The 19,262-nt window shown below is 44.5% G+C and overlaps 1 protein-coding gene across 4 annotated transcripts in view; it reads left to right on the top strand.

Moving 5' to 3' along the window:
• nav3 (neuron navigator 3) overlaps nt 1–19,262 on the top strand; it is a 169,447-nt gene that overhangs the window by 91,058 nt on the left and 59,127 nt on the right. For all 4 annotated transcript variants that reach the window (XM_041029925.1, XM_041029924.1, XM_041029923.1 and 1 more), the window contains 3 exons: nt 2,454–3,594; nt 6,390–6,505; nt 16,546–16,654. In XM_041029925.1, coding sequence (XP_040885859.1) covers nt 2,454–3,594; nt 6,390–6,505; nt 16,546–16,654 — 1,366 coding nt within the window. The remainder of the gene's footprint in view (nt 1–2,453; nt 3,595–6,389; nt 6,506–16,545; nt 16,655–19,262) is intronic.

Here is a 19,262-nt window from a genome sequence, read left to right as displayed (position 1 = left end):
TTTTCACTCCGGAGCTGACACAGTGCACTAAGGCGTTTTCAGGCATGTTTTAATAGTTTAGAGAATGTTTTTTGGAAGTGTAAGCCGGTTAAAGTGTCTCAGCCCTGGCCAGAACACTCTGAAGCTGAACACTCCCCTCCGCCTGCCTGAAGGGGCTTTAAGCTGCAGACAGGAGGTGACTCAGCCGGCTGAACTGTGCTGACTGATAGCCAGACAGACACTCAGTCTACTAGCACATAACTTCATGCTGTCACTGCATCTCCTCCCTCTCTATTTCCGCCCCATTTCTAATTCTGCCTTTCCATTTTCCCTCTATTCATCAGTCTGTCTTTTTTCTCCAAAGTGGCCTCAGACTCAACTCAGGCGGAGATACATTTCTGTGTCTCTCTTCCTGCCTGTCTTCTGTTGTGTCTGTATTCCTCTCATTGTTTGAAGCAAATACTATACTTATCTGTCAGGTACTAGATCTTGTATTTGTGTATGTGTGTGTCTACAAGAGAGGGAGGGGGAGGGAAAGAGTGAGCATCAACCAGACAGGAAAAGTAGGCTGTGAATAAAGGTCAACACTCAGTGGCCGTCGCTAAAACATTTATTTTACACGCATGATGGATGTTTATGTATGCATGTTAGTACGTGTTGCTTGGTTCACCATGTTATATTTGCCAAGCACCACTTCACTGCAAATGCGGCACAAGTAAACACCTTTGTAATGCATCATAGCTCAGCACTGAGGCCTCACGATGGAATTAATGACAGCACATTTAATAAGTGGCTAAAATATAAATGTGTTACAAAGCTTGGAATGGTTTGAAATTTCCATATATAATACATATCTTTCACATCATGCCTTTAGTTGTCAGTGAGTTTTCCTTCTACTGACTTATTTTTATTCATGTATTTGAACTTAATGGGGTCGAATGTCCCCCTAATTGTACGCAGAATAACCCACTCTGCACATAATCAGGATATTTCAGTGAAAGTTGTCTTGCAAACAAACAAACAAAGGTTAGTTTTACATTAAGTTTTATTCACATTTCCCTGTAGTACTACCAGAGGTAAAAAAAAAAAAAATCCCTAGGGTACCTTTATTATTATAAATCTAACCAAAAATCCACCAAGTGTCATGTACCTTGTAAATTCTCTTTTATGTCGAGATAAATGTCTAAACGTAGACGACACGATGTCCAGATATTTTCAGCAGCTACGAGTTTGATGGCAGGAAACGTTTCAGCAATTTTGGTTTTGATGTGAGTTCCTCAAAGAGGACTTTCTTCCAGAGCTGTCATTTTCTACCAATGTTGAATAGTCATACAGGGAGAAACCCCTGGATCAGAGGCATAGACACCAATTTCTACACCCACAGCAGTTTCAATATGTAAGACATTTTTTGAGTTGGGTTTTCTGTTCACTTTTTCTCAAGAGCAAAAGCTGCTACACTCTCCTTAGCTACATGGATAACACAGCTGAAAACGGAACATTCCCAGTCATCCTTTCAGTGTTCAGTGGAGAGTAATTATAGGAAAGGCAAAGTTAGATTCAGGGCGTGTTCCTGCACCAGAAATTGTTAAATTAAAAAGAAGTCCTCAGACTCCTAGAGCATATTGATCATCAAATACTGATGATGGTGAACAGTGAAGCTCAGGTGGATGTTTTCCTTTTAGAAGGAAACTTCCCATCCATTGCTAGGGGGATTTCTGTTGTTGTCATGAGTACAACATGGTGGCTGGTCACTTATAACCACTGTTATCCACCTACATGCTGTGACAGGCCTCAGTATAGAAGAGTAATTCAGGGGATGGAAGTCTAAACAGGAAGATACAGCACACTCGAGCAGTCTCCTTAGAGACAGCAGTGTAATAATAACTTTCTTTAAACCAACCTGATATTGATATTCTGCCAGAAGTTTGTTTCTGAAAGTTTGCTTGACTTTAGAGTTTAATGTGTGTAAACCCTTTGGTGGGAAGTCAGCAGGGTATTCAGCTGTGACTTCTGAAAATGATGTGTCTCGTGCCCAATAAATCCAGGAAAAATGTAAAAGTTTGCCATAATGGGAACTTCAGTGTTTACTCCAAACTTTTTGGTTTGCCTGGAAAATCCTTACCTGTGTCAAAGTCACTGCTGTGAATACTACTACTGTTTAAAATATTCCAAAATTAAATATAATTTATCATTAAACTTCAGAGAATCACATGTAATTTGTTTTTTCAAAGTACATTGTTTATGGATACACAATAGTCTAAAAGAGCCAAAATAGTCCAGAAAGGCCCATTAAATATGTTAATCCAATCACTCACTGGCTCAATTCAAGTAACTGAGCCAATGAGTAGCCTATGAGTTAGTCACTCATTGACTCAGTTTCTTGGAATTTTTTAATTGGAAATATGCTTTAATTTACTTTTAATGATCCTTTCTGTTTCTCTGTTTATGTCTTTGTCTCTTCTTCTCTGGTTCAGAAGCAGTGAGGGGCATCCCAGTACCCGGCGGGATGAATGGGAGCGGCATTGGTGGGACAGTTCCCACCAGCCTCAGTGGGCAGCAGCTGGCCTCTGCCATCCCCTCACCTACTGCCGGCAAGTCCTGGCGCAGCAAGTCCATGAACCTCAAGCACAGCGCCACTTCGTCCATGCTGGCAAGCCCTACGCACTCACCCTCCACCACCCCTTCACCCCACGCCCCAGAAGGACTTCAACCACACGGAAGTGATGGATCAAAAGTAGGGTCAGCTGTCGGTGGTGGACCCCAGAGGTCAATGCTGGAGAAATTCCGCCTGATTAACCCTAGATCGGCTTCGCGAGCGTCGCCGTCTGTGGCAGAGATGGCTCTGCAGGAGGAGGATGACCTGTCAGAGTACGGTGAGGATGGATTGACACCCACGGGGTCCGTGTGCAGCAGTAGCAGTAGCAGTGCTACAGCCAAGCAGATGCCTACCAAGACCCCTGCATCATCCCTCTCTGCACCGAGCAAGACTTCCTCTTTGTCCCCTTCCTCTTCATTTTCAAAAGCTTCTGCCAACGGCAGTAGGTCCATTGCCCCGTCCAAAGACAAGGAGGACAAAAGCAAGTCTGGGAAATCTTCTAAGGACAGCTCTCCACCCAAAGAAGAGCGTGAGTCCTTTGTGGACTCCACCAAGAAGACCTCCAAAATTGCCAGCCTCATCCCCAAGGGAGGAAAGCCATCATCGGGGAAGAAAGATGGTGGCACCTCCTCGGCTTCCAGCGGCATCCCGAAGCCAGGACTTAAAGCTCCCACAACAACAACAGCAAAGCCTCAGAGTCAGTCCCAGACCCAAAGCCAGGCCGCTTTGAACAGCACTGGCAACATGCGGGGAGGAGAGGGCGAAAGAGGCAAGCTGTCGAAAGGAGGGCAGGGTGGGAGTTTCTACATACAGCGTTCCATTGCGGGCCCAGAGGGAAAACGGACCAGCATGACCTCTTCCACCAGCACCTCAGCCCTGTCTGGGTCTACCGGGATGCTGGGAGGAGGAGGAGGGGGTGGAGGCGGAGGAGCACTGGGAGGGAATGGAGTAGTTCAGCTTCCTCAGCAGCAGCAGCACAACCATCCCAATACTGCCACTGTGGCCCCCTTCATGTACAGGTGAGATGTGTGTGTGTGTGTGTATGTGTGTGCGCACCACCATCCACAGAATACAAACTAAATGAGCAAACCTGTTTATTTCCATCTCCCCCACATAGTTTCCCCAGACAGGTCAATATATTGACTTTTCCTCAAAGTCATACCTGCACACATTCAGACACACATGCTGACAGTCATTCATGCACACCCCATGAAATCCTGGAGTTCTCCCAGTGATCAGCTGGCGCTCCCCACTGTGCATCTTGCTCTCGCCTCCACATCTCTTCACAGTCATTACAGAACAAATTAACATCCACTGCATGCTGCTTGCCAAAGCCTATTATTTAACTGTCTGGGTTTCATCTTTGATGTGAGAATCCAGACATTGGCAGTGTTCAGAAAGCCATTCCCCTGCTCTTCATTCAACCAGTGTTGTTTTGATGCATGCAGCTGTTGCGTTGTTCCCTGACGTTGCAGCCATCAGAGGTACAGGAAGTGGGAAAATCTGCCCACCAGGGCCGATTTTCTCCTACGACAGCAGAGGTAATCCAGGAGGAAAAAAATGGAGGAACCGTCAAAGTCTCTGGGATTCCTTTGTGCTCAGAGAGAAAGAGAGTTAGGAATCCCATTAAACAAGGCTTAATCCTTCACCCCTTCTCTCCCTCTCTCGACTGCCTCCTCCATTGTGCACAGTCAGCTCTGCTACATTCGGCACTGCTGCTTTTGAGCGTTAGCATTAGTTTAATCTCTCACATTTAGCAAGTTAAAACTGCAGGTATCATTCCTGAGCAGATAGAGAGAGATAGTCCGTTTAAAAACACAGAAAGCCCTGTCCATGAGCAAAAACTAAACCGAGAAACAAACAGGATGTACCATCTGTCGCTCACAGGTCTTTGAAGGAGTATTTTGCTGCATGGACTAGAGTTTAGTGCTCACTGCCATGTTCGTCAGTAATTTGAACTAGAAAGTCTAAATTTGGCCAAAGCAAGTGGACCAGTACAGCTGCTCTCAAACATTCCTCTCTCCAATTTTATTTCCTAATTAATGACAAAAAAAACACATTAGCTTAAGAGACCATCATTTCGAGGTGCAGTACAGATTCACGTCACCCCTCTACCTTTTTAGTGTGTGTCAAGATATGTCCCTGTGAGCCTATTTCTGTAGTTTCCATCTTTATCTGCCTCTTCTCTTGCTGTAAATGCCCCCTCACCAGCAGGCCCCGCCTGCAGCTATCTGCGTGCTGACAGTAAGCGTAAAGGCCTCCTGCCGTGCTGCAATTTATCATCATTTTCGGCCTAATTAGGCATCTTTGTCTTGTTCGCTGTCTCTTTTATACGCCTACTTTAAACTGTTGTTTCTGCCAAGCTTAACAGACCAGTGTGGTTGTAGGACTTTGCTTTAGTTAATCTGCAGACACACGAAGAGCTTGAGATGTTAATAACTGTACCCTCTGTGTCCTCCTCTGCTCCCATAACCTAAGCTGACCCGAGCAGGTCAGAAACATAAACCTGGACTAATAGAAATATTGCAGTGATACGTACTGTAAAAGCTGATACCCGGTTTTCCTGCGCTGCATTTCCCACAGATCACCTGTCAGTCAAACAGTGTAGGTGATGCTGTGACGTCCATCTCCTTAGATTATCTGTTGATGAAACAACCACAAAATTGCTACAGTTCGAATCACCGTTCGTTATGCAACCAGCAGCAGGAAACACCAAAACGTTAACAACGGTGATCCACCCCTTTAAAAATAACAGGATCAGTTTATAGTAAATAATAATTAGTTACTGCAGCAGGCAGCTTTTCCCATATATCTGCTTTCTTATTTCGCTTCCAAATTGTGATGTGCAGCAGAGGCGGTGAATATCTCTGTCTGTGTCTTTGTGAATTCACTGAGGTGAGGGAAGCATGCAGGAAGGGAAAAAAAGCTTTTTCACATGAGCTGAAGTCACACACTGATGCTGCTGTCGCAATTGGAGACCAGGCTTTATCTGCAGCTCTGCAGGTGGTGGTCCTGTGTGTGTGTGTGTGTGTGTGTGTGCGTGTGCGTGTGTGTGTGTGCATGAATATTATACAGTTGCCTGTGTTTAGATCTGTGAGTATGCAAGTTTTCCTGTGTGCATTTCAGGATTTTGCATGTGCATGTATGTGTTCCTGTGTGCGAGTGCATCTCATTGTGTTTGTATGTGTATCATCTGTCTCTGTGTTACACTATGTGTTTGTCTGTTTTTGAATGTTTGTACACACATGGTTTTGCGTTTTCTTGTCGGTGTGTTTCGAACTGTTATCTCATGAAGTGTATTGGACTCTGTCCTTGTTTCTTCAGATGATTAAACAAACAGTTCAGCGTGATACAGCTCAGACTTGAGGAGGAGAGGCAGATGCACACAAACACATGCAGTATTTCAAGCACACTCCTGCACACACACACAGACACACACACTCAAAAGCACTCAGTGAAAACATCTCATCTGAGACCACCCCCACCCCTCCCTTTAGAGGTGTCCATCTGTTGAATATGTACCTGTAAATGCAAAGGAGGAAAGATTCTGGCTGTTGCCCTAAATAATTTTGTTATTTGTCTTTTTAACCTTTAAATTCCATCAAATTCTTCTGCCTAAAATTGAGATATATATATATATAATTGAATATATAAAAACATACCCATGTGTCACCACTTTGTTGCATGCACGTGAGCAGCTTTCTCCTGTTAAAAGGAAAAAAACACTACAGTGGCTGTAGACGTGCTTGAGTTTACCAGCTACTTCAGCCTGTCTTGGTAACTGCTGTGTATTATTTGTTGTTTGTGCCTTCAGGACATTCTCAGAAAATGACTGCACCATGGTGGCCCCAGCCGACCCCTGCCTCAGCCCCACCAAGGGAGAGCTGGTCTACAGCAAGACAGCCAAACAGTGCCTGGAGGAGATATCAGGTACGCTGAGACAACACACACATGCTGTGGGCTCTGCATAGATTATATTTCTCTGTGTGGGTGTGTGAATGCACACATGCTTCTGTGCATTAACATTTGTCTCTTGTAAAATTGGTTATACAGGAATTTAACCTGCTGCTGTGCAGTATCTATATTTATTTAATACTGACCTTGCTGCTGCTGCTGCGGTGCTGCTCTACATATGAGAGGAATTCTTTAGAAAATGCATTTTCCCTCTTCAGGAAGTGGAAAAGTAGCTTGAACTTACATTAAGACTGTTGTATTATATGATGGATTAGCTGTTCTTTGTAATATTTGAGGAAAAGCAGGCTGCACGGTCTGTTGCTGTGTTAATGGAGGATAGTTGAAAGGTAGCTGCAGGATTAGAGAGTTTTTGAAGGCTACTGTTATGGTGAGCACGACATCCTGGTGTTGTACAGCTGGTGTGAGTGTGTGCTTCCAGTAGGTGTATATGTGCTGACTTGAGCCTATTTGTGTTTACCGGGGGATCCCTGTCCTGTGCTGGTTTCATGTCGCGAAGGGAAAAGGTCAGTGCTGGCAGCTGGACACAGGGAGCATCTGTGGCTCTTTGTTTACATGCCTGCAGGCTGCCATCATCTGTTACAATCCTCTTTTCTTTACTCTATGTAGATTTAAAGTTCTGTTCAACTATTACTGTCATAACACCTACACAACTGAAAACTGGAGTTTAAATTTAAATCTTATGTTTGTTTGCGTAGAGGGAAGGCTGCAAACGTCTTCATTGTCCTTTAATTACAGTCAGTGGACATCTGTGCAATTGAGCCTCTGGAGCTGAGAGGTCAGAAGTTTCTAACCACAAACTTCAACTCCTGTCAAGGAGCAGGATGAGAGGTTAAACCAGGCAACACACCATCAAAACACAAACCGCTGGCACAGAGAAATCCCTTTGTTTCACTTGGGTTTTGTCAGTTGCAGATGAAGACTTCAGTGCCACATTTCCATGCATCCTGTTTTACATCACTGATCTTTATCTTTATGTAGCTTAAAATTCACGAGTCACATCTATAGTAAAAACTGAGTTCTATGTTTAACGTGCTAATTCTTTTGCCAGTGATTTACTTACTGTGGATCCTTCCAAATTTTCTCTCAATGATTTGGATTTTGTATTTCAGGTTAAAATGCCACTTGATTCGGTAGTTTGACGGTGGATATCTTCATTTGGAAAGAAACTCCCTCCTCCTTTGCTCCCAGTAACAGAAATAATAGAGGTCAATCAAACAAACAGCCAACTCAATGTAAAATAAGATGTCAAGTTCAGAGTAAAGCCAGAGAGACTCCGTCTACAAAGCTCAGTGAGCACAAACAACAGCGTGTGATTACAGGTTTGGGGATGTCAGGTCGGCAGTGACATTCCAGACATTTTGCTCTGGTCGTGGCTTTTCCGAAGCCCATCATTTGAAGGATAAAATTAGACTGCAGTGCTGACCATTCCCTTTGTTTGGGGTCCATTTCAAACACTTGCTTTTTGTTGTCACACGTTTCATGGTCGTTTCACATCCTTCGTTTTTCCAGCTCATTCTCCGTAGAAGGGCAGAAATGAGGAAATTCAAGTGTATGTTCGCCACAAATACCACATGACAAGCCTGCTCATTTTATGTATACAGGCTGAACCAATGCAAGTAGTGACAATACACAAACATGTAAGCAGAAGTATATAAAATCTGTATTTCATGTGTTGATTTAGGGTTTGTGCAGTTATTTGTAAAGACAGGTGAGTGTAAGCTCCGAAGTAATTTTCTTTATCTTTTGTCTATGTTAATTTTGACTGATAATACCACAAACATTTGTGATGAACTGGGGAGCTGCAGACTAATGTGTAGATAAGTCGCTCACAGTGTAAACACATGATTAGGATCACCTTGATTATGGTTTCTGAGGCGACTGCTTCCAGTGTCTTTTAACTATTGGTAACCAGGATTTTAAAAAATGTGTGGAAGACAACTGTGACTAATAGAGACAGGGCTAATAACGCTTGCATTGATTGATGGGAGTATGTCGGTTGCGGTTCTTATTGTTGATCCATGCTAAGCTGCGGGGCTCGCTGTTCTCACTTCTCAAGATAGCATTTAATTAAGCCGGGCGGCCAGCGTGGTGCAGCGGGGGCTGTAAGCTTACAGGTGCACTGTCCAAACAACTCACTGTCACACTGTGAGGGAGAGAGATGGAGAGACACTGAGAGAGGGGGTGAAGGATAGTGTGAGGGAGAAAAGATAAGGGCTTCGAAGAGGAGGGAACTGAACAGAAAGTGAGAGAATGAGAGGGATTAAAAGAAAGAGAGAGTGATAAACACAGAGAGGGAGGGCTGAGAGAGAGAGAGAGAGAGAGGGAGAGAGAATACTGCAGGCTGCATGCTGGAATGAACAAGCAGACGGAGAGCTATATGAGCCCGTTTGCCGGCTTCACCGCCCGTTCATTTTCCGCTGTAAGGAGAGAGGGACCATCAGAGAGTCAGAGGGGAGGCAGTAGAAATGTGGCAGAGAGGTGGTAATTAAAGGAGAGACAGAAGGTGGAGGGAGAGAGATAAGAGTGACTGAAAAGGCACTGTAGTTAAATAGGGGGAAAGGTAAAGAGAGTGAGCACAGGCGGGAGAGAGAATGAGAGAGTGTTAGTGAGGAGAGGGAGATGTAGCGACTCGTTCATCCACGCCCCTGACTGTGGTGAAGCAAGAGAAAGGAGCCAAGAAGACAGAGAGAGACAGCATGAGAACTGGAGAAGGAGTGGAAGGAATAAGTGTTTGTATCTGGCTCAGAGTCTGACCATGAGTATGGGCTGCCTCAAGGATGGATCTGGATTCTATCTACATGCCTGAGAAGGAGGGTTTCTCTCTGCTCTTCGTGTTGCACTTGCTTTCCCTCCAGCCCCCTGAAGCCTGGACCTCAGTCAGGAGGCGTGGGACGTGGGGACACATCTCTCTGCCTCCTCCGTCCTCCGGTTCCTCCTTCCCTCCATCTGCTCTCTCAGTGACAGTGCAGCCAAGATGCGAATCAGAGAGACACGCACAGGTAGATCCACTTGCATGCGTACTTTCAGTCACTGAGCCACTGGAGGTAAAGAGGTAAGCTGAAAGAAGGGAGGGGAGCGGCGAGCAGAGATGAAGAGAGGTGCGGAGTTCTCAGTGTATCAGGGAGGCAGCCCCGTTCGACGGCCTCCCCAGCCTCTCCCCGACAACCTCAACCTGCGGATCAAGCAGCGCTCACTCACTAACCTGACCCTGCTCAGCGATGGCGAGCAGCGAGTTTACTCCTTTGAGCTTGACGAGCTGCCGTCTCGTGTTTCCCAACCTCAGAACTCTTCACTGTACCCATCTTCAACGCAGCGGGCAGGAGGCAGCCTGCAGGGAAGCCCTAGAAAGGAGGCAGTCACGAGGGGCGGAGGTGTACGAGGCACCAGAGCTCGATCCCTGTCACTCTCCCTCACCAAGGTGCTTTCTCAGTCAGAGCATTCCCTCATCCCAGTCCCTTGGCGGAGCACGGCTGCAGGCGGGCGGCCACAGCGGGCGTCATACAGCGGTCATCCACGGACTGAGCCACAGCGGAAGTCCAGAGGGAAGGCGGGCACAGATGAGGAGGGCAGTAGCGGGCATTCAGACGAGGAGCCAGCAGCAGGCAGGGGTGGTGGGAAGCGGGGGGGCAGGGAGAAGGATGGGGGGTATTGGGCAGAAGAGGAGGTTTCAGAGGGAGGTCCTCGTGAGGGAACGGCTCAGCTGGATAAAGAGGTGATCCTCACCATGCTGGGTGACCTGGAGCAGGTGCTGCACACACAACCACGCCCACGTAAGTCCATATAGTCTCAGCCAACTCCAGGAAATGAGCATGAATATGAAATGTATTAAATACTGTAGACAGAAAATATTTATGGATTATTTACAACATTAAAGAATAATAGCAGCACAAATTGGAGACTTTGCACTGGATGTAGAAAAACGTGTTCATGTTAAATAAGTAAGTTTCGGTTCAAAAAAGCAAACTTGAGCAGAATATGAGAATGTCATTGCAGAAATCGCCTTCAATAAGCTGGTTATTTTTCTTAATCCTCATGATGGGGAAGCCTATTTCTCACAGCACACTATTAGCATTTTAACAGCCTATTTAAGAAAACTGCAAGACCTGGGCTGGGCTGCATGAGCTCACACAACCTCCCTTGTGCAAGTAACCCACACACACACTCCCCCACAAATGTTTTTTGAATTCATCCTCACTCCAAAGCAGTTTGAATTCATGTACACAGGCAAATGAAAAGATCTCTCTTCCACATATAAAACCTTTGCATTACTTGCAGTGCTCACTGTGATGGTCTGTTAATGAGACACTGCTGTGTGTGCAGCACTGCTAAGAGCTATACTGTGAATTTAGCAGCTAGAGTCTAACCTATACTCACAGGTACCATGCTATACCTCGACAGTAGCTTTATTAATGGTCTAGCCTGGGAGAGCTCACCATGGAGTATGCTTGATGTAAAATTTCCCAGTGTACAATGGGCTTTGTGCTTTTGGAATGAACACCCATGTACAAACCTGGCTTTGAGGGTAGAGGAAAGGGATGTGGGAGGGGGTGGTTCGGTTGATCAGACCTTTTTTTTTAACATAGTAATGTCAGCAGAGATGATTATTGTGACTCTGCAGATGATGCAAAGTGAAATGCACAGCACAGCAAGGCGAGCTTTGGCAATGAGCAGATTATTACTGATTTCCTTTAAGCAGGTTGAGGCACGATGCAGCACAGAGCAGAAATACCATGAGATATAGATGATGGAAAGTCTACACCCCCTCCACTAAAAAAGCTCAACTTGTATTACTTGCACCTCCTCACAGCCTGTGAATCACACAGCCAACGTGATCAATAGCTTATTATTACACCTTAGATTGTGTGTGTGTGTGTGTTATCCACACCGTGTGTGCACACAGGTGACTGTTTTGGGGCACATACAGTCCAAACCATAAGTGTTTGAACAGTTATACATTTCTTGTATTTCAGGCTCTGTGCTTCAGCACATTTAATTTGAAATAAAACAGTGGATACTACATTAAAGTACCAAGTCTCAGCTTTAATTTGAGTAGGTTTATATCAGTATTGAACAAACTGGTGTGACATACAGCCCTTTTAACACATGGTCCATGCAAGGGAAATTGCAAGGATTCAAAAGTAATTTGGTCACTAGATGTTTCTCGGGCAGTTATGTGTTATTTCGACATTAGTTCACAAAAGAGTTTGCACGTGGCTCAGAGTTGACTGAGAGTTGAGAGTTTCTATTTTGATTGAGGTGGAGTTTTCTGTCAATATGTGGAGTGAGGAGGTGGCCATCATTTGCCCTTTATGACTTCAGAGGATTCACCACAAGATGCAAACCACTGGTAAGACTCAGAGAACAGAAATGCTGCAGTTGACAAAACCACACAAAAAGAAACCCGTAGAGTTCTGGAAGAAATTTCTATGGACTGATAAAACAAAACTCAATCTCTATCACAATGATGGAAAGAGGAAAGTGTGGAGAAAAGAAGGAACAGCTCATTACCCAAAGCCACCACCTCATTTGTTAAACACGGTGCTGGTTCTGTTATGATTTGGGCGTGTATGGCTCCAACGGAACTGACGCACAAACATTTATTGATGATTTCACTGCTGATGGAAACAACAGGATGGATGCGGAGGTAAACAGCAGCATTCTGTGTGCTCAGATTCAGCCAAACGCGTCAAAATCCATTGGATGACATTTCACTGTTCATCAGGAGAACGGTCCTAAACATATGGTCAAAGCAGCCAAAGATCTTTCTCAGGTGGAACATCTTTCACTGGTTGAGTCAGTCACCTGATCTCATTCCACAAGGTGAAGACTAAAGTCAAAGAAAAAAAATATATATATGGACTGTACCTGCTTCTATGTGTGTGTTTTATCAAGAAGTGTGTCTGTTGGAGATTTATCCAGATAGTTGAAAATCCATTTACATCTGTAAAGAGCTCTTTCACCCTGTCGAAGTTGGCTTTCAGAAGTATCTGGCTGCTGCTGCGGCAGTTTGTGCTTTTAGCCTCAGGGAGTATTTGTCGCTGATGTGTATTAACAAGCTCTCAATGTGCTGCAATGTTAGGAAACACATTCAGCAACAGGGCCATAAAATAGGATGTGCATACATCTCTCTTTTTGCATGTTTGTGTGTGTGTGTGTGCCTCAGTGACTGACAGCCAAAGCTTCATTAAGGCTGATCTGCTAAAAAAAAATGCTACACTAAGGGTGCAGCTAGCATACAGTTAGGTCTAGTTGTGTTTTTCTCTGTGTGCATATTTGGGTTAGGCATGTATTTTTATGTATTATAATGAGATGACTGGGATGGTACCCTAATAGTATTCAGCTGCAACAAGGGGCATCAGTACTAGCTAGCATGCATTATTGAAAGAGAGGGGAGAGAGAGAGAGAGAGTGAGCTGGCACTAAAGCACCCACTAGTACAGTATCAGTGTGGGTGTGTGTGTGTTTCTGTGCTGGGGTGTGTGTGTGTATAAATGTGTCAGTCCCAAACTGCAGTCATTTGCATTATGTTGTGTCAACTCTAGCTCAAGCAGCACTTGATCCATGGCTTTTATGTGTGTGGTTTGGTGTGTATGCATGTACATGGGTGGGTGTTTATGGGTGTGTGGACAAATTTTAGTTTGACACTGAGGACTAGTTTGAGATTGTGAGTCTTCACAACTTCACAGGGTTGCTTGAAAGTTAAGAGTTGATTTTAGGGTTCAGGTAAGAATTAGGTTGATGTTAGAATAAGGGTTGGGGCTCAGCATTTAGTTGTGATGGTGCGTGATAGGGTAAGGGGAATACGTTATGTCAATGAGTGTCCTTAAAACCGTCAAAAGGCCAGAATGTGTGTATGTGTGCCTTCTTTTCTTTCGTGCCCTTTTCAATCCCCCCTCTCTCACTGGCCTGGTTTCAGTTTGGCTGCTTCACAGCCTGACTGGGCCAAGAGGTGGGAAGCAGCTTGAATCCAAATGAATACGGTGCGACTCTTCACCTCTCTGTAGTGTTGGATACTAAAGTAGAAACAGGATTTGTGCATGTGCATGAGCAGCCACTGCTTTAAGAAATTAGGGGCATTATGGGTTATTTCGCTGCTTGCAGGGCTTGTATCCTTTTAATCCACAAAAAGCTGCTGAGCTGATAAATTGCTTATAGGTATTGTGTTTCGGAATAAATATTAGATTTCTAATGTATGTGTGTGTAATGTGTCTGTTTGCCTGTGGGGTGCAGATGTGTTGCTGCCTGACAATTCCTCAGTGCAGGTGAGACCTCTGGTCCTGTACTGCAGTGGATTGCTCACGTACTCGCACACAGAAAAAACCTGTAAATGAACAGACACACCTTGGACTGCTCCTCAGTGTTGCATGAAGTGTCCGTTCATGATGGAGACTCTGGGGCCAGATCTCCTGCAGTCACTTCATAATGGGTTTGTAATTGGATCTTTCTCGAAGGGGCTCTGGTGAGAGGAGGAAAGGAGAGGAGAGGAGAGGAGCAGGGAAGACATCATAAAAGGAGGAAGAAGAGTAACAGAAAAAGAGGAACTACTTTAACATTGATGCTTTGAGTTTGTGGTAGCAGAGATCCAGCTCTCATTAAATTCATGAGCTGGATCTCCCTCTCGTAAGGAGCTGCAAGAAAAAATGTCTATAGTGTATCATTCTAGGCTTCAAAGGAGAGTTTTTGTCTCTCGTGATTGTTTCAGTGCTGTTTCACATGAGTTCTGTCCTGACAGGAATAAAATTCAGGGGCACCGAAGCTTCTGTGCATTAGCTATAAGCAATTTTGTCACCATTATTGCATGTGTGTCTTTTTCTAGTGAGTGCACCCTCATTGATTTCTAATTAGTACCAATAAGGTGGACATCTGACACGAGGTCAGAGGCCTAGAACGTGTGGCACCACCCCAGCCTCGCTCAAACCTCAGTCTGCTTGCTCTGCAAAGACAAACCATGACCTCAATTATACCAGAGTGCTCTTTACCCTACAAGGTCATTACACAGTAGAGTGCAGTATAATTGAGGTCAAGTCTTAATTTTGAAAAAAAAAAGAAAAATCAAACATCAACATTGTAGTGTCCAGATTTTTTTTTGTCCTGAAGTCTTCAGACAAATTGACTGTGACAGTGTTAAGCCAAGCTGAACCCTGTAATTGGTGGCAGGGTAAAAGCCTAAGAATCTCATCCTTTCTCTAACTGTTTCCACCACAGTGTCCATGCCTTTTTTTTCACAGCTTATTCACTGGAGTTTAAAAGCATTTCAGAAGTCAGAGGGTCCCAGACCTTTTTCATTGAGACAGCTGTAGTGCATAATAATGAGGCTCAGTTGTCCCTGTGCTTTTTGACCTGTATTGAACAGGGTCTCTCTACAGAAACGACATGGCCCCGACAGCTGTGTCAGCTATAACAATAACAGCATGTGAAACACTTCAAGTAGGGCTCATAGCATATGTACAACTACAGCTAATTATAACCAGGTCCCATTAAAACTAGAAGGAGTGATTCCCTTTCAGAACGGAGACCTGAATACATTCACTGTCAGGGTCACTAATGCAATTTTCCGTACATTTATTGTACCTTGAAACGAAGTAACTCTGACAGTGTGCATTGTCGCAAAACAGGAAACCTGGTATCAGTGTGCAAGATCAGCTACGTACTGGCAGTTTCATGGTTTTCTGTTCAAATCAGATTATTTTTTTCAGTGTGGGGGAAAAAGACAGGATCTGTAAAAATACCAGAGAGACTGTAGAGCCCCATCCTGCAAACTGAAATGAAATGTATACAGTGTGCGCATTTTTGCTAGAAAGTTTACCCAAAATGCCCCAAGGTCAACTCTGAAACTTCTGCTTATCTTCCAAACCAAACTGCTTCTCATTCCTGCATATCGTCACCTGAACCATTTTTCTCCTCCTGGCACTGTAGCTGCGCCACAGGAGTCGCTGGAGGTCTTTTCAAACCTCCAGCTTACTGCTGCTCCCATCTGCCCCCATTTGCCCCAGTTGCGGTAATCACCGTAGCTTGCTGTCAGTGTGTCTGCTCAGGGTACTGAAATCAGCACACAGTGACACAGCACAGCTTCTCGCACTCATCTTACCATCACGCTGCATTGCAAAAGATCTGCTGGCTCATTCATCTCCACAGTGGAGACAGTTTCCTTCTGAAAGCACCTTAAAACTGGAAAGCAGTGTGACCAGCATCCATTCTGTGCCTCATGCCACTTGTTAATTACCCATTCTGTGGTTTCCGCCTGCAGATATAGGCTAGCTTGACAAGCTAACAGAGAGGCTTAATTGGAGCAGACAAGCAGATACTTTGGTGAGCGCCCACAGCTCACAGTTCTGAAATGTTGCCCACCCCGTGCTTGTTAGCAACACTCATTCAGAAGAGGCATAATGCCTCAGTGGAACAAGCGCTTCATGTGTTTAAACGAGGAGAAGGAGAACATAAAATACACGGAGTGCTTTCATAGATGTGTGCTGCTGTAGGGTGGGGTAGACGATGGTGGACCGAAGTGGCAGCGATCATCGACGTGGCTGACAGAGAAACACAGGAGCCCTGACAGAGTTTGCTTTCGCAGGCACAGCAGTGTTCCCAGCTAACTGACAGAGCGCATGGTGTCATGGCACGACATTTCTGCTTCAGCCTGAAGGAAAAATGTCAATACTGTGTAAAATAATGTATCCGCTTTTCAGACTAAAAGAAGTGCATGTCGGGCAGCCTGACAAGCTGATTTATTGTATGGCTTCTAAAATATCTGAATGGGGTTTAGGGACGTGCACCCATGCTGGCTGTCAACATGATCGGTCATCATTCTGTTCCCCCTGCGCAGACGTTCAGTGACATCTAATGAAATACTTTATGTCAGATGTCCTCATCACTTCTTATACTGTGTGTTTGTGCATGTGTAGCCTTTGTGGGTCTGGGTGAGTGCTGAGTGTATGCGCACGTGTGTGCGTGTAGCTCCAAACATCTCAGTAAATCATACAAACTGTGTGTCTCCAGGAGAGGACCCTGAGACAAGACGCATGAGGACGGTGAAGAACATCGCTGACCTGCGGCAAAACCTGGAAGAAACCATGTCCAGTCTACGGGGGACACAGATCAGCCACAGGTAGGGATGCTGATGGTACTGCTCTTTACTCACTCATAATGACTGTTTTTTTTTTTGGAGATACAGCAGAGTGGTAATACCTCGTTCATATCCCACATTTTCCCTGGATGAGAAAGCCCTGGATTCGATCCACCAGCCCTCCAGTCGTTATCTCACAGCACTGCCAAGGCTGCAGCTTTAGCACCTAGTGCCACAGGTTCCTTATTCTTACAGTCAGTCTGCTGCACAGTAGCACTTTATGTATCAAGTCAGGATTCGAGTCAAATTACCTTTTAAAAAGAGTTTTGAAATTGAACCCAAATGATTTCAGGGTCAATTATTCTGCACAGCTTGACTTCAAGCTGCTGTATTTTAACTGAGACAACAGTTAAATGGGATCATTAATAGAGTACCTCGCAGCCCACATGTAAAAAAAAACATGCTCCAATCTCTTCCTCACATAGTTTACTTAATTATTTATAGCAGCATTAGATTAGTATTAAAGTGTGTTCAGTTTGACCACTACTGCAACATTTGTCTGCTCAGACCCCCCACCTTGGCTCTCTGCAGGCACCGTACACTTTCAGTCAGACGCTGTTTATAGATGCAGAGAAAACTAAATTTGCTGCAAGTGGTGATTTCAGCTTTTGTTGCAAACTGACAGTTTAGATGTTCAATAGTTCTCTTTCTTTTAATAGAAGAACATTATGGAGGTTATATCACTGTATTTGTTGTGCCATTTTGTTTGGGTCACACTGTTCAATTAAAAACAGAAAATGTAAGTCAGTGAAAGTCATTCATCAATCTCTCGCCAGCTAGTGACGATTGGAGGAAGCACAGCAAGCCATAAACACAGCACTGTCATACTGTCACCTAATAAAACTGATAAGGCAAATGCAACAGCAACTGATTTACACATCCAGCAGACAGGGAGAAACATTAGCATTCGTTTGGAGTCGTGTTTGTACTCGCCTAAGTCCAATATTCATTTCCCTGTTATCTCTGTTTAGGTTTTTAACTTGTTGCTAATTTCGTCCATCTGCTTTTTGGGGCTGGGCATGTCATGTGCTGTTGTTTTTTAGAGCTTTTTGAATGAAAAAAAAAGCTCCACAAGTGGCCTCTTTCATGTTACACATGCTCTTTTAATTCACTATAAATAAGAACATATTGCCCATAGCACAACCCTGTGTCCCTCAACAAGAGCAATCAAATATGGATAGTGATAGAGAGAAATTTAGGAATGCCTTTGCTTGTAAGTATAGAAATTGAAGCCTCTATAGGCCTGCCTTCAAGGGGTGTTTACACTCTGACATAATGTGTGGCAGCGAGTCTGAGGCTGAGACACATTTAACTTCAGAAATGCATCATAGCCACAACAAAAGACACACTTTAGAAGAAGACCCACACATGTCACGACTGAACCAGTGAAAATAACTGAAAAGGAGGAAAAAAAAACGATTCCTTTGTGATCCCAGTTGTATGTCAGCACCAATTATTCAAGTCAATCTCCTTGTGCAGCCGTTGTGTCCTTGGCAAATAAAAGCATTTCTGACTCTGAGATCTCTGACTCACCCTACACAGTTTATCACACTGATCCAACATGGAGATATGTCTCCAAGTATTAATGATGTTCCCTCTATTACCATGCCATCTTCTCCTCCACGTTTCCTGGATTTAATTAAAAACAGGCGTCACCTTCCTCACCAGCTGGCACGCACGTAATGACATTCAGGAGTTGATGGACAACCACAACCTTAAAAGACTGTCCCATCTGTTAGCCATGAGAAACACAGAGAATCTTAACAGCACACAGTGTAAAGATTGCGGCTCAGGCGAAGACAAAATGATAACCATTGGTTTATGTCAGCTCCCCGGGCAATGGTTCCCTGCTCGCCTCTCTCTCCTTCTCCCTCAGTCTATTATTTTGTGTGTTTTGCCCCATGTGCAGAGGAAGATGGTGGCCAGGCTGCCGACAGCCATGACAGATGGCAGTCTGTGTGCGTGCGTGCGTGTGTGCGGTTGTTTTCTATTTCTTTCTTCCTTAGAGGAGTCTGAGCCAGGCACAATCAATAAAGTGCTATTGTCTTAGCACCACATTTAATCCAGTGGGACCCACGGGACTGTGGCGTGATGTGTGTGATTGGTTCCGAGGACAGAAGTCTCATTCACATGCGTCAGACATACAAGGACAGTCAGCGTGAAATATGTGCAAAATGGATCATACCTACACATAACCATCATGTATGGTGTCTGTGTTCGATTTGGAACAGCAAGGCAGTAAGCACTGGTCTAAGATGGCAGCAGCCCCAGTGAAATAGTGCATGGTCTACTGCAAAGTTTTCAACCATTACATTTAATGAAAAAAAAAAGAAGAGAAGCCAGCTCCTGAGTGTGTGCTTGTGTCAGTCCAGAGTCTCTACGTGTTTATATTCTGAGTGTGACGATAGCTGCGGAGCATGCATGCCAATTCTGTCCATGACAAAAGCCTGGCCAGACCATCCTAATCTCTCCCCTGGATAAGAAATGGCTGTAATCACCATGAAGCTTTGAAGCACCTTAAGTAATTAATCACTGTTACACTCGAGCAGACATGACTGTCATATTCATCATTCCGTCTTTCTCTCCACTC

The sequence above is a fragment of the Toxotes jaculatrix genome, chromosome 22 (assembly GCF_017976425.1).
Source record: "Toxotes jaculatrix isolate fToxJac2 chromosome 22, fToxJac2.pri, whole genome shotgun sequence".
In the NCBI taxonomy this organism is placed as follows: domain Eukaryota; kingdom Metazoa; phylum Chordata; class Actinopteri; family Toxotidae; genus Toxotes; species Toxotes jaculatrix.
The sequence above is the reverse complement of the archived record's forward strand: the minus strand, read 5'-3'. Positions and strand labels throughout refer to the sequence as shown.